Genomic DNA, 16,794 nt, shown 5'->3' with positions numbered 1-16,794 from the left:
AAAAGACTAAAAGGTATGGACAGAAATAATCCAAAAAAATCTATAAAAGGAATAAAAAATAGTTGTATTTGAGCCAAAGTGAGGATGATATCAAGGGAGACACAGATTCAAGAAGCACCTGAATTGTGTTCCACTGGACTACAAATGAGGAGGCTTATAAACGCAAAAACTGCAAAATTACATAAGTTGTTTGTCGAGAATTAAAATTAGATCTGGCAAGAAGTAAGGGTGCTTATTAAGTAAGGGTTGGTTGGTGCCCCAAATGGTTGCACAGTTACAAAGGAAGACCTTAAGACCATGAGGTTGCAGCTGGCAGCTGCTAGCAGATACTGGGTTTTTTGTTTGTTTTGTTTGTTTGTTTTTTAGCCACGCTGCACAGCATGCTGCATCTTAGTTCCCCGACCAGGGATGGAACCGGCGCCGCCTGCAGTGGAAGCGAGGAGTCTTAACCACTGGACCACCAGGGAAGTCCCTAGCAGATACTGTTTTGAGAGGGGCTGGTGGTGTTCTTGAGTCTGATACAGTTCAGAAAATTCAAGTTCTTAACGATGTAGGAACTATCTGAAATCACATTCACAATGGCCACCCAACTCCATTTAGGATGCCTGAGCCACACTTACTCCATTTTGATTTTTTAAATGCACTCTTTTCTTTAATGATTAAAGCAGATGTACAATGCATGTTTGGCAACAAAATAGGCTGTTCTAGTTAGCATAAAGTTTAGGTGAAATCATGTATAAGCCAAAATGGCTTCCCCATACCTCATAATGTAAAAACTTCTTCCATCAAAGGAAATATATAAAAGTATGTCTCTTTGGTCCATGAGTTTACAAATAATCTTATTTTCCTTTTTATACATTGGTATATTTTCCAAACCTTCTACAATAAGAATGTAATCTTTTTTACAATCAGATTTAAAAGTCATGGTAGAAGGAAACAATAGCAAAGATCAATAAAACTAAAAGCTGGTTCTTTGAGAAGATAAACAAAATAGATAAACCACTAGCCAGACTCATCAAGAAAAAAAGAGAGAAGACTCAAATCAATAGAATTAGAAATGAAAAAGGAGAGGTAACAACTGACACTGCAGAAATAAAAAAGATCATGAGAGATTACTACAAGCAACTCTATGCCAATAAAATGGACAATCTGGAAGAAATGGACAAATTCTTAGAAATGCACAACCTGCCAAGACTGAATCAGGAAGAAATAGAAAATATGAACAGACCAATCACAAGCACTGAAATTGAAACTGTGATTAAAAATCTTCCAAAAAACAAAAGCCCAGGACCAGGCGAATTCTATCAAACATTTAGAGAAGAGCTAACACCTATCCTTCTCAAACTCTTCCAAAATATAGCAGAGGGAGGAACACTCCCAAACTCCTTCTACGAGGCCACCATCACCTTGATACCAAAACCAGACAAGGATGTCACAAAGAAAGAAAACTACAGGCCAATATCACTGATGAACATAGATGCAAAAATCCTCAACAAAATACTAGCAAACAGAATCCAACAGCACATTAAAAGGATCATACACCATGATCAAGTGGGGTTTATTCCAGGAATGCAAGGATTCTTCAATATACGCAAATCTATCAATGTGATAAACCATATTAACAAACTGAAGGAGAAAAACCATATGATCATCTCAATAGATGCAGAGAAAGCTTTTGACAAAATTCAAATTCATTTATGATAAAAACCCTGCAGAAAGTAGGCATAGAGGGAACTTTCCTCAACATAATAAAGGCCATACATGACAAACCCACAACCAACATCATCCTCAATGGTGAAAAACTGAAACCATATCCACTAAGATCAGGAACAAGACAAGGTTGCCCACTCTCACCACTCTTATTCAACATAGTTTTGGAAGTTTTAGCCACAGCAATCAGAGAAGAAAAGGAAATAAAAGGAATCCAAATCGGAAAAGAAAAAGTAAAGCTGTCACTGTTTGCAGATGACATGATACTATACATAGAGAATCCTAAAGATGCTACCAGAAAACTACTAGAGCTAATCAATGAATTTGGTAAAGTAGCAGGATACAAAATTAATGCACAGAAATCTCTGGCATTCCTATACACTAATGATGAAAAATCTGAAAGTGAAATCAAGAAAACACTCCCATTTACCATTGCAACAAAAAGAATAAAATATCTAGGAATAAACCTACCTAAGGAGACAAAAGATCTGTATGCAGAAAATTATAAGACACTGATGAAAGAAATTAAAGATGATACAAATAGATGGAGAGATATACCATGTTCTTGGATTGGAAGAATCAACATTGTGAAAATGACTCTACTACCCAAAGCAATCTATAGATTCAATGCAATCCCTATCAAACTACCACGGGCATTTTTCACAGAACTAGAACAAAAAATTTTGCAATTTGTATGGAAACACAAAAGACCCCGAATAGCCAAAGCAATCTTGAGAACGAAAAACGGAGCTGGAGGAGTCAGGCTCCCTGACTTCAGACTATACTACAAAGCTACAGTAATCAAGACAGTATGGTACTGGCACAAAAACAGAAAGAGATCAATGGAACAGGATAGAAAGCCCAGGGATAAGCCCACGCACATACGGACACCTTATCTTTGATAAATGTGGCAGGAATGTACAGTGGAGAAAGGACAGCCTCTTCAATAAGTGGTGCTGGGAAAACTGGACAGGTACATGTAAAAGTATGAGATTAGATCACTCCCTAACACCATACACAAAAATAAGCTCAAAATGGATTAAAGACCTAAATGTAAGGCCAGAAACTATCAAACTCTTAGAGGAAAACATAGGCAGAACACTCTGTGACATAAATCACAGCAAGATCCTTTCTGACCCACCTCTTAGAGAAATGGAAATAAAAACAAAAATAAACAAATGGGACCTAATGAAACTTCAAAGCTTTTGCGCAGCAAAGGAAACCATAAACAAGACCAAAAGACAACCCTCAGAATGGGAGAAAATATTTGCAAATGAAGCAACTGACAAAGGATTAATCTCCAAAATTTACAAGCAGCTCATGCAGCTCAATAACAAAAAAACAAACAACCCAATCCAAAAATGGGCAGAAGACCTAAATAGACATTTCTCCAAAGAAGATATGCAGACTGGCAACAAACACATGAAAGACTGCTCAACATCATTAATCATTAGAGAAATGCAAATCAAAACTACAATGAGATATCATCTCACACCAGTCAGAATGGCCATCATCAAAAAATCTAGAAACAATAAATGCTGGAGAGGGTGTGGAGAAAAGGGAACACTCTTGCACTGCTGGTGGGAATGTGAATTGGTTCAGCCACTATGGAGAACAGTATGGAGGTTCCTTAAAAAACTACAAATAGAACTACCATATGACCCAGCAATCCCACTACTGGGCATATACCCTGAGAAAACCAAAATTCAAAAAGAGTCATGTACCAAAATGTTCATTGCAGCTCTATTTACAATAGCCAGGAGATGGAAACAACCTAGGTGCCCATCATCGGATGAATGGATAAAGAAGATGTGGCACATATATACAATGGAATATTACTCAGCCATAAAAAGAAACGAAATTGAGCTATTTGTAATGAGGTGGATAGACCTAGAGTCTGTCATACAGAGTGAAGTAAGTCAGAAAGAAAAAGACAAATACTGTATGCTAACAGATATATATGGAATTTAAGGGGAAAAAATGTCATGAAGAACCTAGGGGTAAGACAGGAATAAAGACACAGACCTACTGGAGAACAGACTTGAGGATATGGGGAGGGGGAAGGGTGAGCTGTGACAGGGCGAGAGAGAGTCATGGACATATATACACTAACAAACGTAAGGTAGATAGCTAGTGGGAAGCAGCCGCATGGCACAGGGATATCGGCTGGGTGCTTTGTGACAGCCTGGAGGGGTGGGATAGGGAGGGTGGGAGGGAGGGAGACGCAAGAGGGAAGAGATATGGGAACGTATGTATATGTATAACTGATTCACTTTGTTATAAAGCAGAAACTAACACACCATTGTAAAGCAATTATACCCCAATAAAGATGTTAAAAAAAAAAAGTCATGGTAAACGTTGTTATTATTTTAAGAACGTCTATCAAATGTTTCTCCTCCAGGAATTGTTCTGCGACCATTCCATGGGGACTTGGAGGCCCCTCCTCAATGTTCTCACAGTGTCCCTTCGTGTCCTCTACCATTCACTGAGCTCACTGGATTTTAGCCATTTGCTAATCTATCTTCCAACAAGATTTGAAGCTCTTTGAGAGACAGGACTGATTCTTTGATTTCTGAATCCCCAGGCCCTAGCACATACATTAAGCATTCCTAAATGTTTGTGAATCAAATGAAGAAATCAAATAAGGAGTCTATAGTATACAGAACTCAGGTATTCTCATTCTAAACCCAGTTGCATATTTCCTGGAACTAAAGGGATCTAGAATTTTCTCCATTCTTGACTGTAACCTAGGGCCTAGCAAGAATTTAGGAAGCCTGTGTTTTTTGCAGGAGTGCCCCCCTGAACATTCAGCACCAGTGTTGCAGGAATCCAGCAGAGTGAGAGCTGAAATCCAAGTTTTTTCCTGGCAAGAGCCAAGATTAGTCACTTAGAGGCACTTGTAGGATTCCCCAAGTCTGCTCATTCCTTTGGGATCACTCAGTCCTCCCAGGACCTCCCCTGGGAACAAAGGAAAACCCAAGACTTGGGACTGGGCCCTTTTCCAACAACAGCTGCTAGTAGTTTGCATTTAACCCTAAACCACAATTAAAATAAAGGGGGGGGGGTACTTTCCTGGTGGCGCAGTGGATAAGTCTCCGTGCTCCCAGTACAGGGGGCCAGGTTGGATTCCTGATCAAGGAACTAGATCCCACATGCATGCCGCAACTAACAGTTTGCGTGCCACAACTAAGGAGCCCTCCTGCTGCAACTAAGACCTGGTGCAACCAAATAAATAAATATTTTTTTTAAAAAATGTCGGGGGGAATAGCGTCAGCTAGGAAACACTTAGGTTTTCTCTAAATTTCTTCTAAAGAGTTTGAGGACCAAACAGGCCAATTTCAGGACAAAAAAAGGAGACCCTGAAACAGGCTTTAACAATATCAACTACGACAGAAACCATTCACACTAAGAGGGGTAAATCTCCAGTTCAACAAAGGGTTTGTAACGCCCTCGAGCTGACTAGCCACCAAACGGCAACCACCCCCCTCCACTCCGCGAGCAGGCGCCGGCAGGGAACTCGCCTGCTCTGAGAGCTGCCCGTGGACTGGGGGCCCAGGCCTTGGAGACCCTCCCAACTGACCTCCTAGGGCCTTATCTGAAATCAACCAAGTCTGACGCCCTCGCGGTCGTTAGGACTCCACGAGCCCCTCCCTGCAGTATCATCTAGAAAATAATTCCTAGACCCGTAGGTTACGGACGAGCGCTTACAATCTGGTTCTGCGCCAGCGCGCCCCACCCGCAGAATGGCTGGATTCTTGGATTTGCACACTCATTCGCTCTCTAAAACCAAACCCGAGAGGAAGGGCATGGCCGAGGGTGGGGATGTCCTAAAATATTCCAGAGTATTTGAGTAGGAAGAGAAGTTTACAGTATTGTTCTCACTGGGGGCGGTGTGGAGCCCTGGAGCGAGGCTCCTCCGCACAGCGAAAGAAGGGTGTGTGCGCTGCGCCCGGGGTGTGAGTGTTGGGTGCGGGGGCAGGAAGAGGAGGGAGGAGAAGGGGTGGGGTGAGCGGAGGCCCTGACACCGGCCCAGGCTCCTCCTGCCTCCCCCGCTCCCCGCCCCCACTTACTAAGGCGCCCAGCCCGCGGCGCTCTGCTCACTGGCCGCGCGTCCCCGCCAGCCGAGCGCCCCCGCCAGCCGAGCACCCCCGCCTGCCGAGCGTCCCCGCCGCGCCTCCTGTCACGGTGAGTTCCGCCCGCCGGTCCCGGGCGGTCCCCAGCCCCAGACCCCGCGCCCGTGGAAACCCCCGCATCGGCGGCTCTGGCTTCCCCGGCTGGCTTTGCCGGGTGTCCCGGGCGCCGGGGGGCCTGGTCGAGGATCAGCTGCAGATGGGGAGGTATCTGGGCCACACCCCGGCTTGGCGAGCAGCGTCCCCGACCCGCCCCGGCGCGACCCCCCAGATCCTCGCGGGGGGGGGGGGCGGGAGGGAGCCCTTGTCCTTCACTACTGTACCTCCGTTTTGGTTGACCCGGGGTCTGCTCTCTCCTACCTTTCGGTTTATCTTTTTTTACACCCACTTTCCTACTTTTCGACTAGTCTCCCCAGTTACCCGAACCCCCGCTTCTGGCCCCCTGTCCTGGCCGGCGTATTTCTTTGTGTGCTCCGGCTGCAGGCTGACCTCTGTCCAGATGTTCGTAGCCACCTCCTAGATGGACGGCCCGTGCAGGCTCGGGGAGGGCTGGCGGTTTCCCTACCCAAAGGACACCCCTCAGCCCCTCTCCCCGATGCTTCAGGTTGGGCTTCCTGTTGTTTGTCTGCTAGACGGGAAGGTTCTTACTGCCGACCGAGGGAGGAAAGTCTATTAGTTTTCTTTATAACGCAGTTTTGCTGAGGGGTGGGGGTAAGAGGGGGAGGGAAGCCCATGTGTAACCTGTGTGAAGTGATTTTTGTACTGAAAGGGATCCCTTCTTGCTGTCTTAAACAAGTGGAACTATACAGAGATAGAGGAAGAGCAGGCTTAATGAAGGATCTTCTAACCCAGACTAATCTGTCCCAGTGCAATGAGCTGTAGGTACCTGGTCACAATTTGAGCCTGGCCAGAGGAGGGGCGCTTCCCCCAGGCCTGGATACCACACTCTCTAGCCGCGGCCGGACTCCACCTAACTGAAACCCGGAATCTGCCTTGTTGGGCCGGGATGGTGGGGAAAGCAGAGCAGCAAGCCCCGTGCCAGGCGCAGCCGAGCCCTGGGCCGGACTCTGGAATACATTAAGCCCACCCCCTTCGCTGGGAGCTTTCTGCAGGGCGTGGTTAGCACAAAGGGCTCCCGGATTCTCCTAGTGGAGGCCTGTGACTCAGTTGTAAGCCCATGTGGGTGTGGCCCGGATGGTTCCAGATCCTCTCTGCAGATGGTTCAGACAGAACACTCCCTGAAGGAAAAGGGGAACTGTGCCATCTTAGAGGGCATTTTCCAAGAGGAAGTGAGTCACACCAGGACTTGGCCCGCAACCTGAAGGAGAGGTTTCTTGACTGAACTGTGGGTGAAGACAGCAGTTAGACTGGTAGGGCCGTGGCAGAACTGCTGCTGGGTTATCGGCCTGTATGCCTGCTGGCAGGCTGCCCCGGCTTTATTTGGGAGGTAGCTCTTCCCGTTAAGAGGTTTGCAGTTGCTGCAGATGCTTTTTCCCCTGCAGCCTGAGTTTCAACCTGCAGCAGTGGATTTTTATATCCTGCACCTCAGGTGAGGCCAGGCTCAACACTCTGTCAATGATCTTTGCCTCCAGCGTGTTTCAGCAAATTGCAAAAGGTAATGACAGGCATTAGGGCAGGAATGAGTTCATATAACTCATTTGGAATTTCTTTATCAGCCCTGCCCCCACAGATTCCTCTCCAGTTTCTATTTAATCATCTCTTCCAAATGATGTATTCCTTCCTTGACAGCCAGAAGCTACTTTCTTCACTGGGTCCTTGATATACCATTTGGAGATTATTTTGGTTCTTCAAATTTTCCTGAGGGTCTACTGAGCATAGCACCCTGACTTCTAGGTGATGGTCTTCCCTGGCTTTTCCTGCATACAACATCAGATGGCCCCTTTTCCTTCCATGTCTGGCCCCTGTCCAGCCTCTCCAGCAGCCACTCCAGTGAGGTCAGGCCTTGCGCTAGGTGGAGCTGAGACTGAGTGCCTCCTTGCTTTCCATGGACAGCTCCAAAAATGTGAATTTTTTAGAGCACTACCCACTTGGTATGGCCTCGATCCAGTCTAGTCTTTTAAAGTTGAGGGAAACAATGGAATCCTTTCAGAGTTATAATGTGCAGATTAGCACTCAGAGTGCTGGGAAAGCTAGACTGATCTTTTTATTAGGATCTTTCTTAAGCTTCTCATTTTCCCGGGACTCAACAATTTAGGAATCTCACATCAAAAGCAAAAAGAATGAATTTGCTTATTTTTAACAATTTTCAGCACTTCCTAGCCCTTCAGTGGTTTTAATAGCAGTTGTCACAGTGGCTATTGTTTGCCGTTCTGGTGATGCCTGACAACTCTTCAAGGAAAACTGGATGTACTCTTTTAGGGTAGAGACGGCTTCAGAGTTCTCCTATTGAATTGCATCTGGAGCTTTTCTTTTGCTACTCACTTTTTTTAGTGGGAAAGTTTTACATTTGGTGAAAGGTGGGAGAGACAGCCTGGATCAGATTCATTGCTTCCACTCACTTCTTCTGAATTTCTTTTAGGGATCAAATCAAGAATGCCTTCTGGGTTCAATTCCCCATCCCACCCCCCCCAATTTTTTTCTTCTTAAATTCCTCAAAGCAAAAGGACGGAAACCTAAAACACATTTTAGATAACAGATGTTTGTTTTTACCAGCATTCTGCCAATTGTTTTCTGGGTGGGCTGTAAGAAAAGTAGGGTATAGACAAGACACAAAAGAGCAAAGCAGATCAGACTTCTTGCTCTTTGGAAGTCTCCTTTTTGAAATTATGGCCTGGATCTGGGCATGGGTCCAGAGCAAACATTTGGTATTACTTAGGAGCAGACACTTTTCTAAGGAGGCCTCCTACTTCCCTGCTACTCCCAGAAGGATCAAAATTTACATTATTGTCAATTTCCTTCTTACTGATTCATTGAGCAGGCTCTGAGGACAGGGTGCTAGCTTATGCGACCCTGCTACTGGAGCCCACAGTTTAGTGTGGAAAGAAACGAACACAGTTAACTAGAATTCAGGACATATTTTAAAATAGTATGACCTTAGCTGGTGAACTCCCCAGAGGCAAGCATCACAGGATAGAGGTGGTGGAGAGCACACCCACGTGTGCCTAACACCGTGACAGGGTCATGCAAAGTAGGTGCTTGGTGAAGGAACAGAAAAAATGGAAAATTGAATTCCCACCACTGTAAATTTGTAAAGCTCAGAATTCTTTTCGGAAGAGAAAACTACACAAAGAAAGACACGTGAGCTTCCACTCTTCAGACCTGTGTAGGAGATACACAGACATCAGAATAAAATGATTCAATAAAAGGTGAGTGAATGATGAATTAGTTAGAGCCTGTGGAGCTCACAGTGAGAGAGCAGTAAAATGGGATAAACCAAAACTCAAGAAAACGGTAAAACTGAGAAGAGAAAGAAAAGTCAGGTCGTGTTGGGTGACCAGACCTGTTTAGCAGGACACACCGTTTTCTCCTCCGCTATGGAATGTACTCTGCTATGGAATGTACTCTGCGGTTCATTCATAGGCCGCCCCTTTCCTGGCCCTTCCCAGCCCTCACCTCCTCCCACAGAGCTCCCAGCCTCAAGGGTTTCAGCCCAGACCCGGTAATCACACCTGCACCTCCAGCCAAGGGAATTGTTTGATTGATTCATTCACTCATTAGCAAACACTAAACCACTATTTAGCTGTTAGTGGATAGAACTGAATAATTCACAGTTCTTAACGTAGAGGAACTTAAATCTAAGATAGAGAGACGGGCAAATGATTGGATGGAGTGTTTCAGGTGCCGGAGTAGGCTGTCTGGGTAACAGAGAGGACGCTGCGGCCTCTCAACCCCAGGCCCAAGGCTATCCATTGGAAGTGTTTCCGAGCCAGAAGCTATAGAGTCCCGGGGTGGGACTCTTCTGGGGCGGTGGAAACGGCAAATTCAAGTCCCTGAACTGCTTGCTGCTTTAGCAACCAATGGTCAGTGCTTCTGTCAGCCCAGGCCGGGCAAGCCCCGCCCAAAATGGGAGGGCCGGGCAGGCTGACTCAGTAGGTCAACCGCTGCACTCTGGAAGAGCTGTATGATTCATCCACTAGCCGAAAGAACAGTATTAATCACATCTTCCGCTTTTCCTTCATCTCACTTTAAAACCAGTGTACTTGCTTCACCTTCAAAACGGAATAACTTGCTCGTAGCCCAGGTCAGTGCCCTCAGGGGCCCTGGTTACTGATGAGAGGGTGGTCATCTCTGGTTTTCAAAGCTGTTTTCACTTTCACAACCTTAGATCTCCTGAGTAGCCCCTGATCTACATTCTTATTGCAGAACAAACAGGGAGTCTGTGCTGACTGCGGTGTCCACAGCCCATGTGCTGAGTAAACAGCAGAGGGAGATCCAGTGGGGCAGGAAAGCTCTGTAACTTCATAATGAGCATAGACAATCCCGGGGTGGGTTTGGAGTGACCTGAGTGCTCACTAGAGGAAGACTGGCCTCACTCTCTTGAAGAAGGTATTCAGGGGTGGCCAGGACTTCCTCAGCTTACAAGCTGTATTTCTTAGAGGTTCCTAAATTAGCCTGTTTCCTATTTTAGGGGTCCTTACCCTGCTGTATTCCCTTTCTTACTTCTCTGGCTTTGCAGTGCATTTTCCTTCTGCTCTGCCCTGTGAAGAATGTGAACTAGGTGTCCCACAGCCAGTTCCAGTATCTGGGATCTTTGGGCATTTGTTGTGAAGTGCTCTGCCACTTGAGCTTGGGCACGGGTATTTTTAAACCTCTGTGGTGGCTGACTCCTTTCCTGAGATATTTCAGAACTGGGGTGGGATGCCACAGCCTTCTCCCATAGGTGACTCATTCAGTTCAGTTCTCTTATGTTGCTGGACTTCCAGAGCCAATCCAGGCAAGGCTGACTCCCTCTAAGCCCACTGCCATCTGAAGCCAGTTCCTGGCTGTGTCAGGAGAGAGGGGAAAGGGTGTGGTTCCCCTGGAATTCATCCCACAGTGGACCTTGAATTGGCTGCTCTCTCCAAGAGAACTGCTTTCCAGATGAATCATGCCAGATTCTGGTTTATAGCATTCTCCAGAGTATAGCATTCTTTGGCATGCTGATTTCTGTACTTTTCTGGGGATTAAGGGGTAGAACTTTTGACTCTTAAAGTGTAATTTTTCAATCCTCATGTTTACCAACTCCACCTTCTCTGTAGCAGACAGCATTTACGGATCTGTATTGAGTATGCATGTGTCAGCGGAAGGAACCAGACTGAAAGCATGTCTCCGGTTCCTATTGAGACTCTTCAGGGGAAGTTGCCAGCCTCTCCTTCAATCTCTGCTCTAAACTTATTCTTGATGGGTTTTTTTGTGTTTTTTTTTTTTTTTTTTTTTTTTGAGTGGTATATTACAGTCTCAATTCAAATTCACCTGTTTCCTATCCAGTAGTGATTTTAGGTGGTGTTAGCCAAAGCTACTCCATTCTGGCTGAAGCATGCTCTCCAGTTAAGCAAAATTCATTGGGCTCCTATTAAGTACCAGGCATTGGGTCTTGATGAGACATATGCCCCTAGATTATTATACCTGAATATAATGATCTGACACATCCTTTCCTTTCTTTCTTTTTTTTTAAAATTAAATTAATTAATTAATTTATTTATTGGCTGTGTTGGGTCTTCGTTGCTGCGGGTGGGCTTTCTCTAGTTGCAGTGAGCGGGGCTACTCTTCGTTGCGGTGCATGGGCTTCCCGCTGCGGTGGCTTCTCTTGTTGCTGAGCACAGGCTCTAGGTGTGTGGGCTTCAGTACTTGTGGCACGCAGTCTCAGTAGTTGTGGCAAACAGGCTTAGTTGCTCCACAGCACGTGGGATCTTCCCAGACCAGGGTTCGAACCCACGTCCCCTGCATTGGTAGGCGGATTCTTAACCACTGCACCACCAGGGACGTCCCTTAACTTTGTTTTAAACTATTCACAATGAAAAGCTCTTCCTTTCCCACTGCACCCCAGACTGTGAGAGTAGCTCTTTTGTCTAGTGCTGCCAAAAGTATATCAGATCCCCAAAGGAATTAGGATATACTATTACTTGTTCCTTCTCAAGGAAGTAGATAATGGGCTTTGGATAGCTTTTATTTGGGTAGGGCAACTGCATGTTACTACCAAAGATGCAAATGTCTTTGTTACAATCAATAACAAGTTCAGAACTTTAGTAAAGAATACATGGTGGGCTTCCCTGGTGGCGCAGTGGTTGAGAGTCCGCCTGCCGATGCAGGGGACACGGGTTCGTGCCCCAGTCCAGGAAGATCCCACATGCCGCGGAGCGGCTGGGCCCGTGAGCCATGGCCGCTGAGCCTGCGCGTCCGGAGCCTCTGCTCCGCAGTGGGAGAGGCCACAACAGTGAGAGGCCTGCGTACAGCAAAAAAAAAAAAAAAAAAAAAAAGAATACATGGAATTCCCTGGCGGTCCAGTGGTTAGGACTCAGCACTTTCATTGCAGTGGCCTGTGTTCAGTTCCGGTCGGGGAACTAAGATCCCGCAAGCCACGCAGTGAGGCCAATACATACTCAGGAGACAAAATTCATTTTTAAGCAGATTTCTAAACCCTAGAATGACTGAACAAGGTTACCTAGTTAAGCTTGGAGAGTTGAAGTTTTTATATTAACCAGGCTTGATTGTGTGGGTTGTTGGTATTCAGCCATATCCATAGTGAAGAGTGCCATTTACCAGCGCTAAGAGAAACGGAGAAACGTCTGTTCTTTCAGTAGGTGCTTTGTCAGTTAAAAGGAGGGGCACTGATCTTGCTTTTCCAAATAATTAGTGTTTTTATTCTTCATTAGGTGATTTATGCAAAATTAGCAGGCAACTAGATAAATCCCTTATTCAGAGCACCAATACCTAAACTGCCTATTTCCATCAGCAGGAGGCATAAAACCTGAGTGAACTGGTCCTTATATTCATTGAATTTTACAGCTGAAAAGGACTGAATGAATGAGCTTATCACCCTCTTCCAATTATTCTCAAAAGACTGATAATTCATGTCACTTAAAAGTTAATGTAGGGCTTCCCTGGTGGCGCAGTGGTTGAGGGTCCGCCTGCCAATGTAGGGGACGCGGGTTCGTGCCCCGGTCCGGGAAGATCCCGCATGCCGTGGAGCGGCTGGGCCCGTGAGCCATGGTCACTGAGCCTGCGCGTCCGGAGCCTGTGCTCCGCAGCGGAAGAGGCCACAACAGTGAGAGGCCTGCGTACCGCAAAAAAAAAAAAAAAAAAAAGTTAATGTAAGTTGTTTCTTTACAGCCTTTAATAGGTTCCAACAGACCTCACCAAAATGCCCTCTCAAATGGAACACGCCATGGAAACCATGATGTTCACATTTCACAAGTTTGCTGGGGATAAAGGCTACTTAACAAAGGAGGACCTGAGAGTACTCATGGAAAAGGAGTTCCCTGGATTTTTGGAAGTAAGTGTTGAAAGGCTCAGAAAGAACCAGAACCAGATGTAAAAATCAATGCTTCTGAGCCCTAGTTCCTTTCCCTTCCTCTTTCTAGCCCTTCCCTGTGGAAGTCACTACTAGAAAGGTGTTTTCATTCATTTACTTATTAAACATTATTGAATGCCTACTGTTTGTAAGATACTAGGGGAGGAAACAGAAGGTAAAGAAGACACAGCCCCTGCCCTCAAGGAGCTTACAGTTTGGAAGTGAAATGAGACTACACACAAATCACCATAATGCAAGGTGTTAGAAGGAATCCATCTGGAGTCATCTGTGTCCATTGAGACAGAGTTGCAGGAAAGAAGGCCTTTCACCAGAGTAATCAACCAGGTTGCCTTGTTGCCCTCGGGTCCATAAACCTGGCACTGGAGGTACCACATCCTGGTCACATCCACTTTGAGTAACTTGAATCTCCCTTCTTGAATTAAATCCCTTTAGATAAAGGCTTTAAAATTTTTTTCCAACACTGCTCTAAAGCAATGGTGTCAAGTATCTGCTGAATGAGTGCCAAGCGGCACTCCAGAAATAACTTCTTTTCACATTGAAAATGCAATGAGACAGGAGCACAGTTTGAGTTTATGCCTCACCTTTGACAGATCGAGGGGTCCGTGAAGACCAGAAGAGGATCTGCCATGAGCTCAGATACATCACTCAGGACATTAGGCAACAAGGCACAGTTGCCCTTTTACATCATAGGCCCTCAAGAGACGGCTGTTGCGTTTCACTGAAGGTGAAACATTGCCTAACAAAATATTAGATTGAAATGCAGGCCCTTCTCTCCCTGCCACAGCCAGAGTCATTTGAAGGGATCAGTACTGTGTTTGGTGTGCATTAGCCTCTAAAGGGTGAAGGGAGGAGATGGTAAAAGACAGGGTTCTGCCTCTTGTCATCTCCCGGTAAACAGCATTAATCAAGCCCCTGACTCCTGACTCATTAAACATAGGGTTTTGTAGTACATGATGATTTACATGTTATCAATACCAGTCAGATAAACAGATATAAATAGCTTCACTAGTATCTCAGAGCTGCAGTTACCACAATTCTATCCCAGAATGAGTTAGAGGATACAGCTGTTCTGCTTTTGTACAGTTCTGTGATAGAGCCCCAGACCAGGACCCTAACTGGGAAGGTTGCTTCAGCTTTCTGTACCTCAGTTCCTGCCTCTGGAAAATGAGAGGCTGGACATGATTATCTCCAAGACCACTTTCACTTTCTGTGACCCTTCCAGGCAAGCATAAAATTCAAGGACAAAATGTGCTCATTGTAAACCTGCCCATCACACAAACAAAGGCGTTCTCGGTCTACTTCTGAACACTCATTAATTGTGTTGTCGCATAAGTTAGAAGCCAGGATGATATCACATGAGACGAAGATCCTTCCTCCCTAAAGGCTTTGTGGCTTGGTAAACATGAAGTGTTCAGTACCAAGTACTGAACATGGCAGTATAATTTATCCTAAGCATGGGGTCATAATTCCAAGCACACCCACACTCGCTGCATTCACAGATCGTTTTGTTTCTAAAGTTGACCGCTTACGTCATCCAAATTTCACTCCTGACCACGGCCAGGAAGCTGGGGTTAAGGCCAGAATTAACTGAAACCCACCAAAAGCAGATGTAGCTGCATAGACAGGTTAGTTGATTGCTTAGGGCGTGTAGGAGATGCTGCTTTACCTTAAGGGATTTCTGAGTGCAGTTTATAAACATCCAGCACACTTGAGACACTGAGTATCAGTTCCCTCACTCATTTATACAATCAATGAAATTCATAAATATTTTACCTGAGTCCTTTAACACCTGTAAAGGGCCATATTTCCCTCTGGTTGATGGCATGGACCCTACAGGAGAAACCACACTTTCCCACTTCTAAGCATCATCACTACGAAAAGGAATGATCAAGCCAATTACCTTGAAAACAGAGTAAAAGAAAAAACAAAGGGGATCTTACCTGCTCATCTTAGTTCCATGTATTCATGCTAGGCATTGAGAATCATGGGGAGTTTTATAACTCCATCACACATACTGCTTTTGAAGTACATCCAGTGTAAAACAAAGAGTACATCCAGCAAAGAGTATAGGATGGCATAGATTGACCAACTTATTAAGAACAGAAGCAATCTTAGAAACACTCTAGTCCAACCTCAATTCTTAGTTGTTACACGAAGGCCCACCAAGCTGTGTGACTTACTCTAGGTCACCTGGCTAATATGATATGAAGCCACCCTAGACTGGCCTCAGCTGTGCCAAGAAATGAGGACCATCTGCCTGAACTCTTTAAACCTAACACACCCCAGGGAATCATTAACACCTCTTTAAAATCCATAGAACAATGATCTGAAAGTTACTCCCTAAATAATCGCATGAGGTCTTTCATAGGAGTTTCCTTCTTTAAGGACTTGACTGTGCTCTCAGGAATGAAAGCTTGTCAAGAGAATATAAGTTTAAACTAAAAAATGGGGGAATTTGGGGTGGTTCTCAGACAGAATTTTGTGATTTTGAAAATTGTAACAGTTGGACTGTAAGTAAAGCATGTCAGAAGGGCATGCTGGTTTCTAAGTGGACTGAGAGTTCAGAGTCGTGAGTCTCCCTTCTCTGGCACTGAATCTCCTCTTTCTAGAAATAGGCTGTTTCTAGTCCCTGAGTTATAAAAAAGAATGGAGTTATATAAAAGAGTGCCATGGAAACCTCTTTCCTAGCTTGAAATAAATATGAATTTACTGAAATGCTCCCTCAAAGCAGAAAAATACATTTAGACGACCTCCAAAGATCACTATGACCTAAAGCAAGAATTCAAATAATTAGGAGATTATATATATAGCTGTCAGCAGTACAAATCAAAGAAGCTCATCATTGCAACCATTGACTCGTATTTCTTGCCTCTGTCTTTTTTTTTCAGAATCAAAAAGACCCTCTGGCTGTGGACAAAATAATGAAGGACCTGGACCAGTGCCGAGACGGCAAAGTGGGCTTCCAGAGCTTCTTTTCACTAATCGCTGGGCTCACCATCGCGTGCAATGACTATTTTGTAGTACACATGAAGCAGAAGGGAAAGAAGTAGGCAGCACTGAGCAATTACTCCCACCCTGATAAGAATTCTCATAAAGGGTCACTTAAGGAATCTGCCCCACAGCTACCCCTGTATAAGGATTTCCTGAGCAGACTGGACCCTTAGAAAATGTACAAATAAAATCCAGCTCCACCTTGAGAAGCAGAGAAAGAAAAGTCAATTAAAGCCAGATAAGCTTTTGATTTTTATATTGCTTGCATCCCCTTGCCCTCAATAAACAAATTCCTTTTTTAGTTCTGAATTTGAGACAGAATGTTTGTTCTTCTTCAGAAATGTTTGTTCCCTGCTTCATTCACAAAGAGCCCACATGCCCTTAAGCATCTAGCGCAAGGCAGAGCTCTTTCCACAGAACCTGCAAAATGGGAAAGCACTCTCCACTCAGGCTTGGAGTCTAACTTCTCAAATTGATCTGCCCTGTAGCTGT

The 16,794-nt window shown here is 45.0% G+C and overlaps 1 protein-coding gene across 1 annotated transcript; it reads left to right on the top strand.

Moving 5' to 3' along the window:
- The first annotated feature begins 5,766 nt into the window (after window positions 1-5,766).
- Window positions 5,767-16,611, top strand: S100A10 (S100 calcium binding protein A10). The gene is made up of 3 exons (XM_027097855.1): window positions 5,767-5,895; window positions 13,110-13,272; window positions 16,200-16,611. Exons 2-3 carry the CDS (start codon window positions 13,141-13,143, stop codon window positions 16,359-16,361), a joined length of 294 nt encoding a protein of 97 aa, XP_026953656.1. The 5' UTR covers window positions 5,767-5,895; window positions 13,110-13,140; the 3' UTR covers window positions 16,362-16,611.
- Window positions 16,612-16,794: the final 183 nt, after the last annotated feature.

Source organism: Aethalodelphis obliquidens, unplaced genomic scaffold, assembly GCF_003676395.1.
Source record: "Aethalodelphis obliquidens isolate GAN/ISIS:26980383/991018 unplaced genomic scaffold, ASM367639v1 scaffold116, whole genome shotgun sequence".
Lineage (NCBI taxonomy): Eukaryota > Metazoa > Chordata > Mammalia > Artiodactyla > Delphinidae > Aethalodelphis > Aethalodelphis obliquidens.
This window is presented reverse-complemented; position numbering and strand designations above follow the sequence as displayed.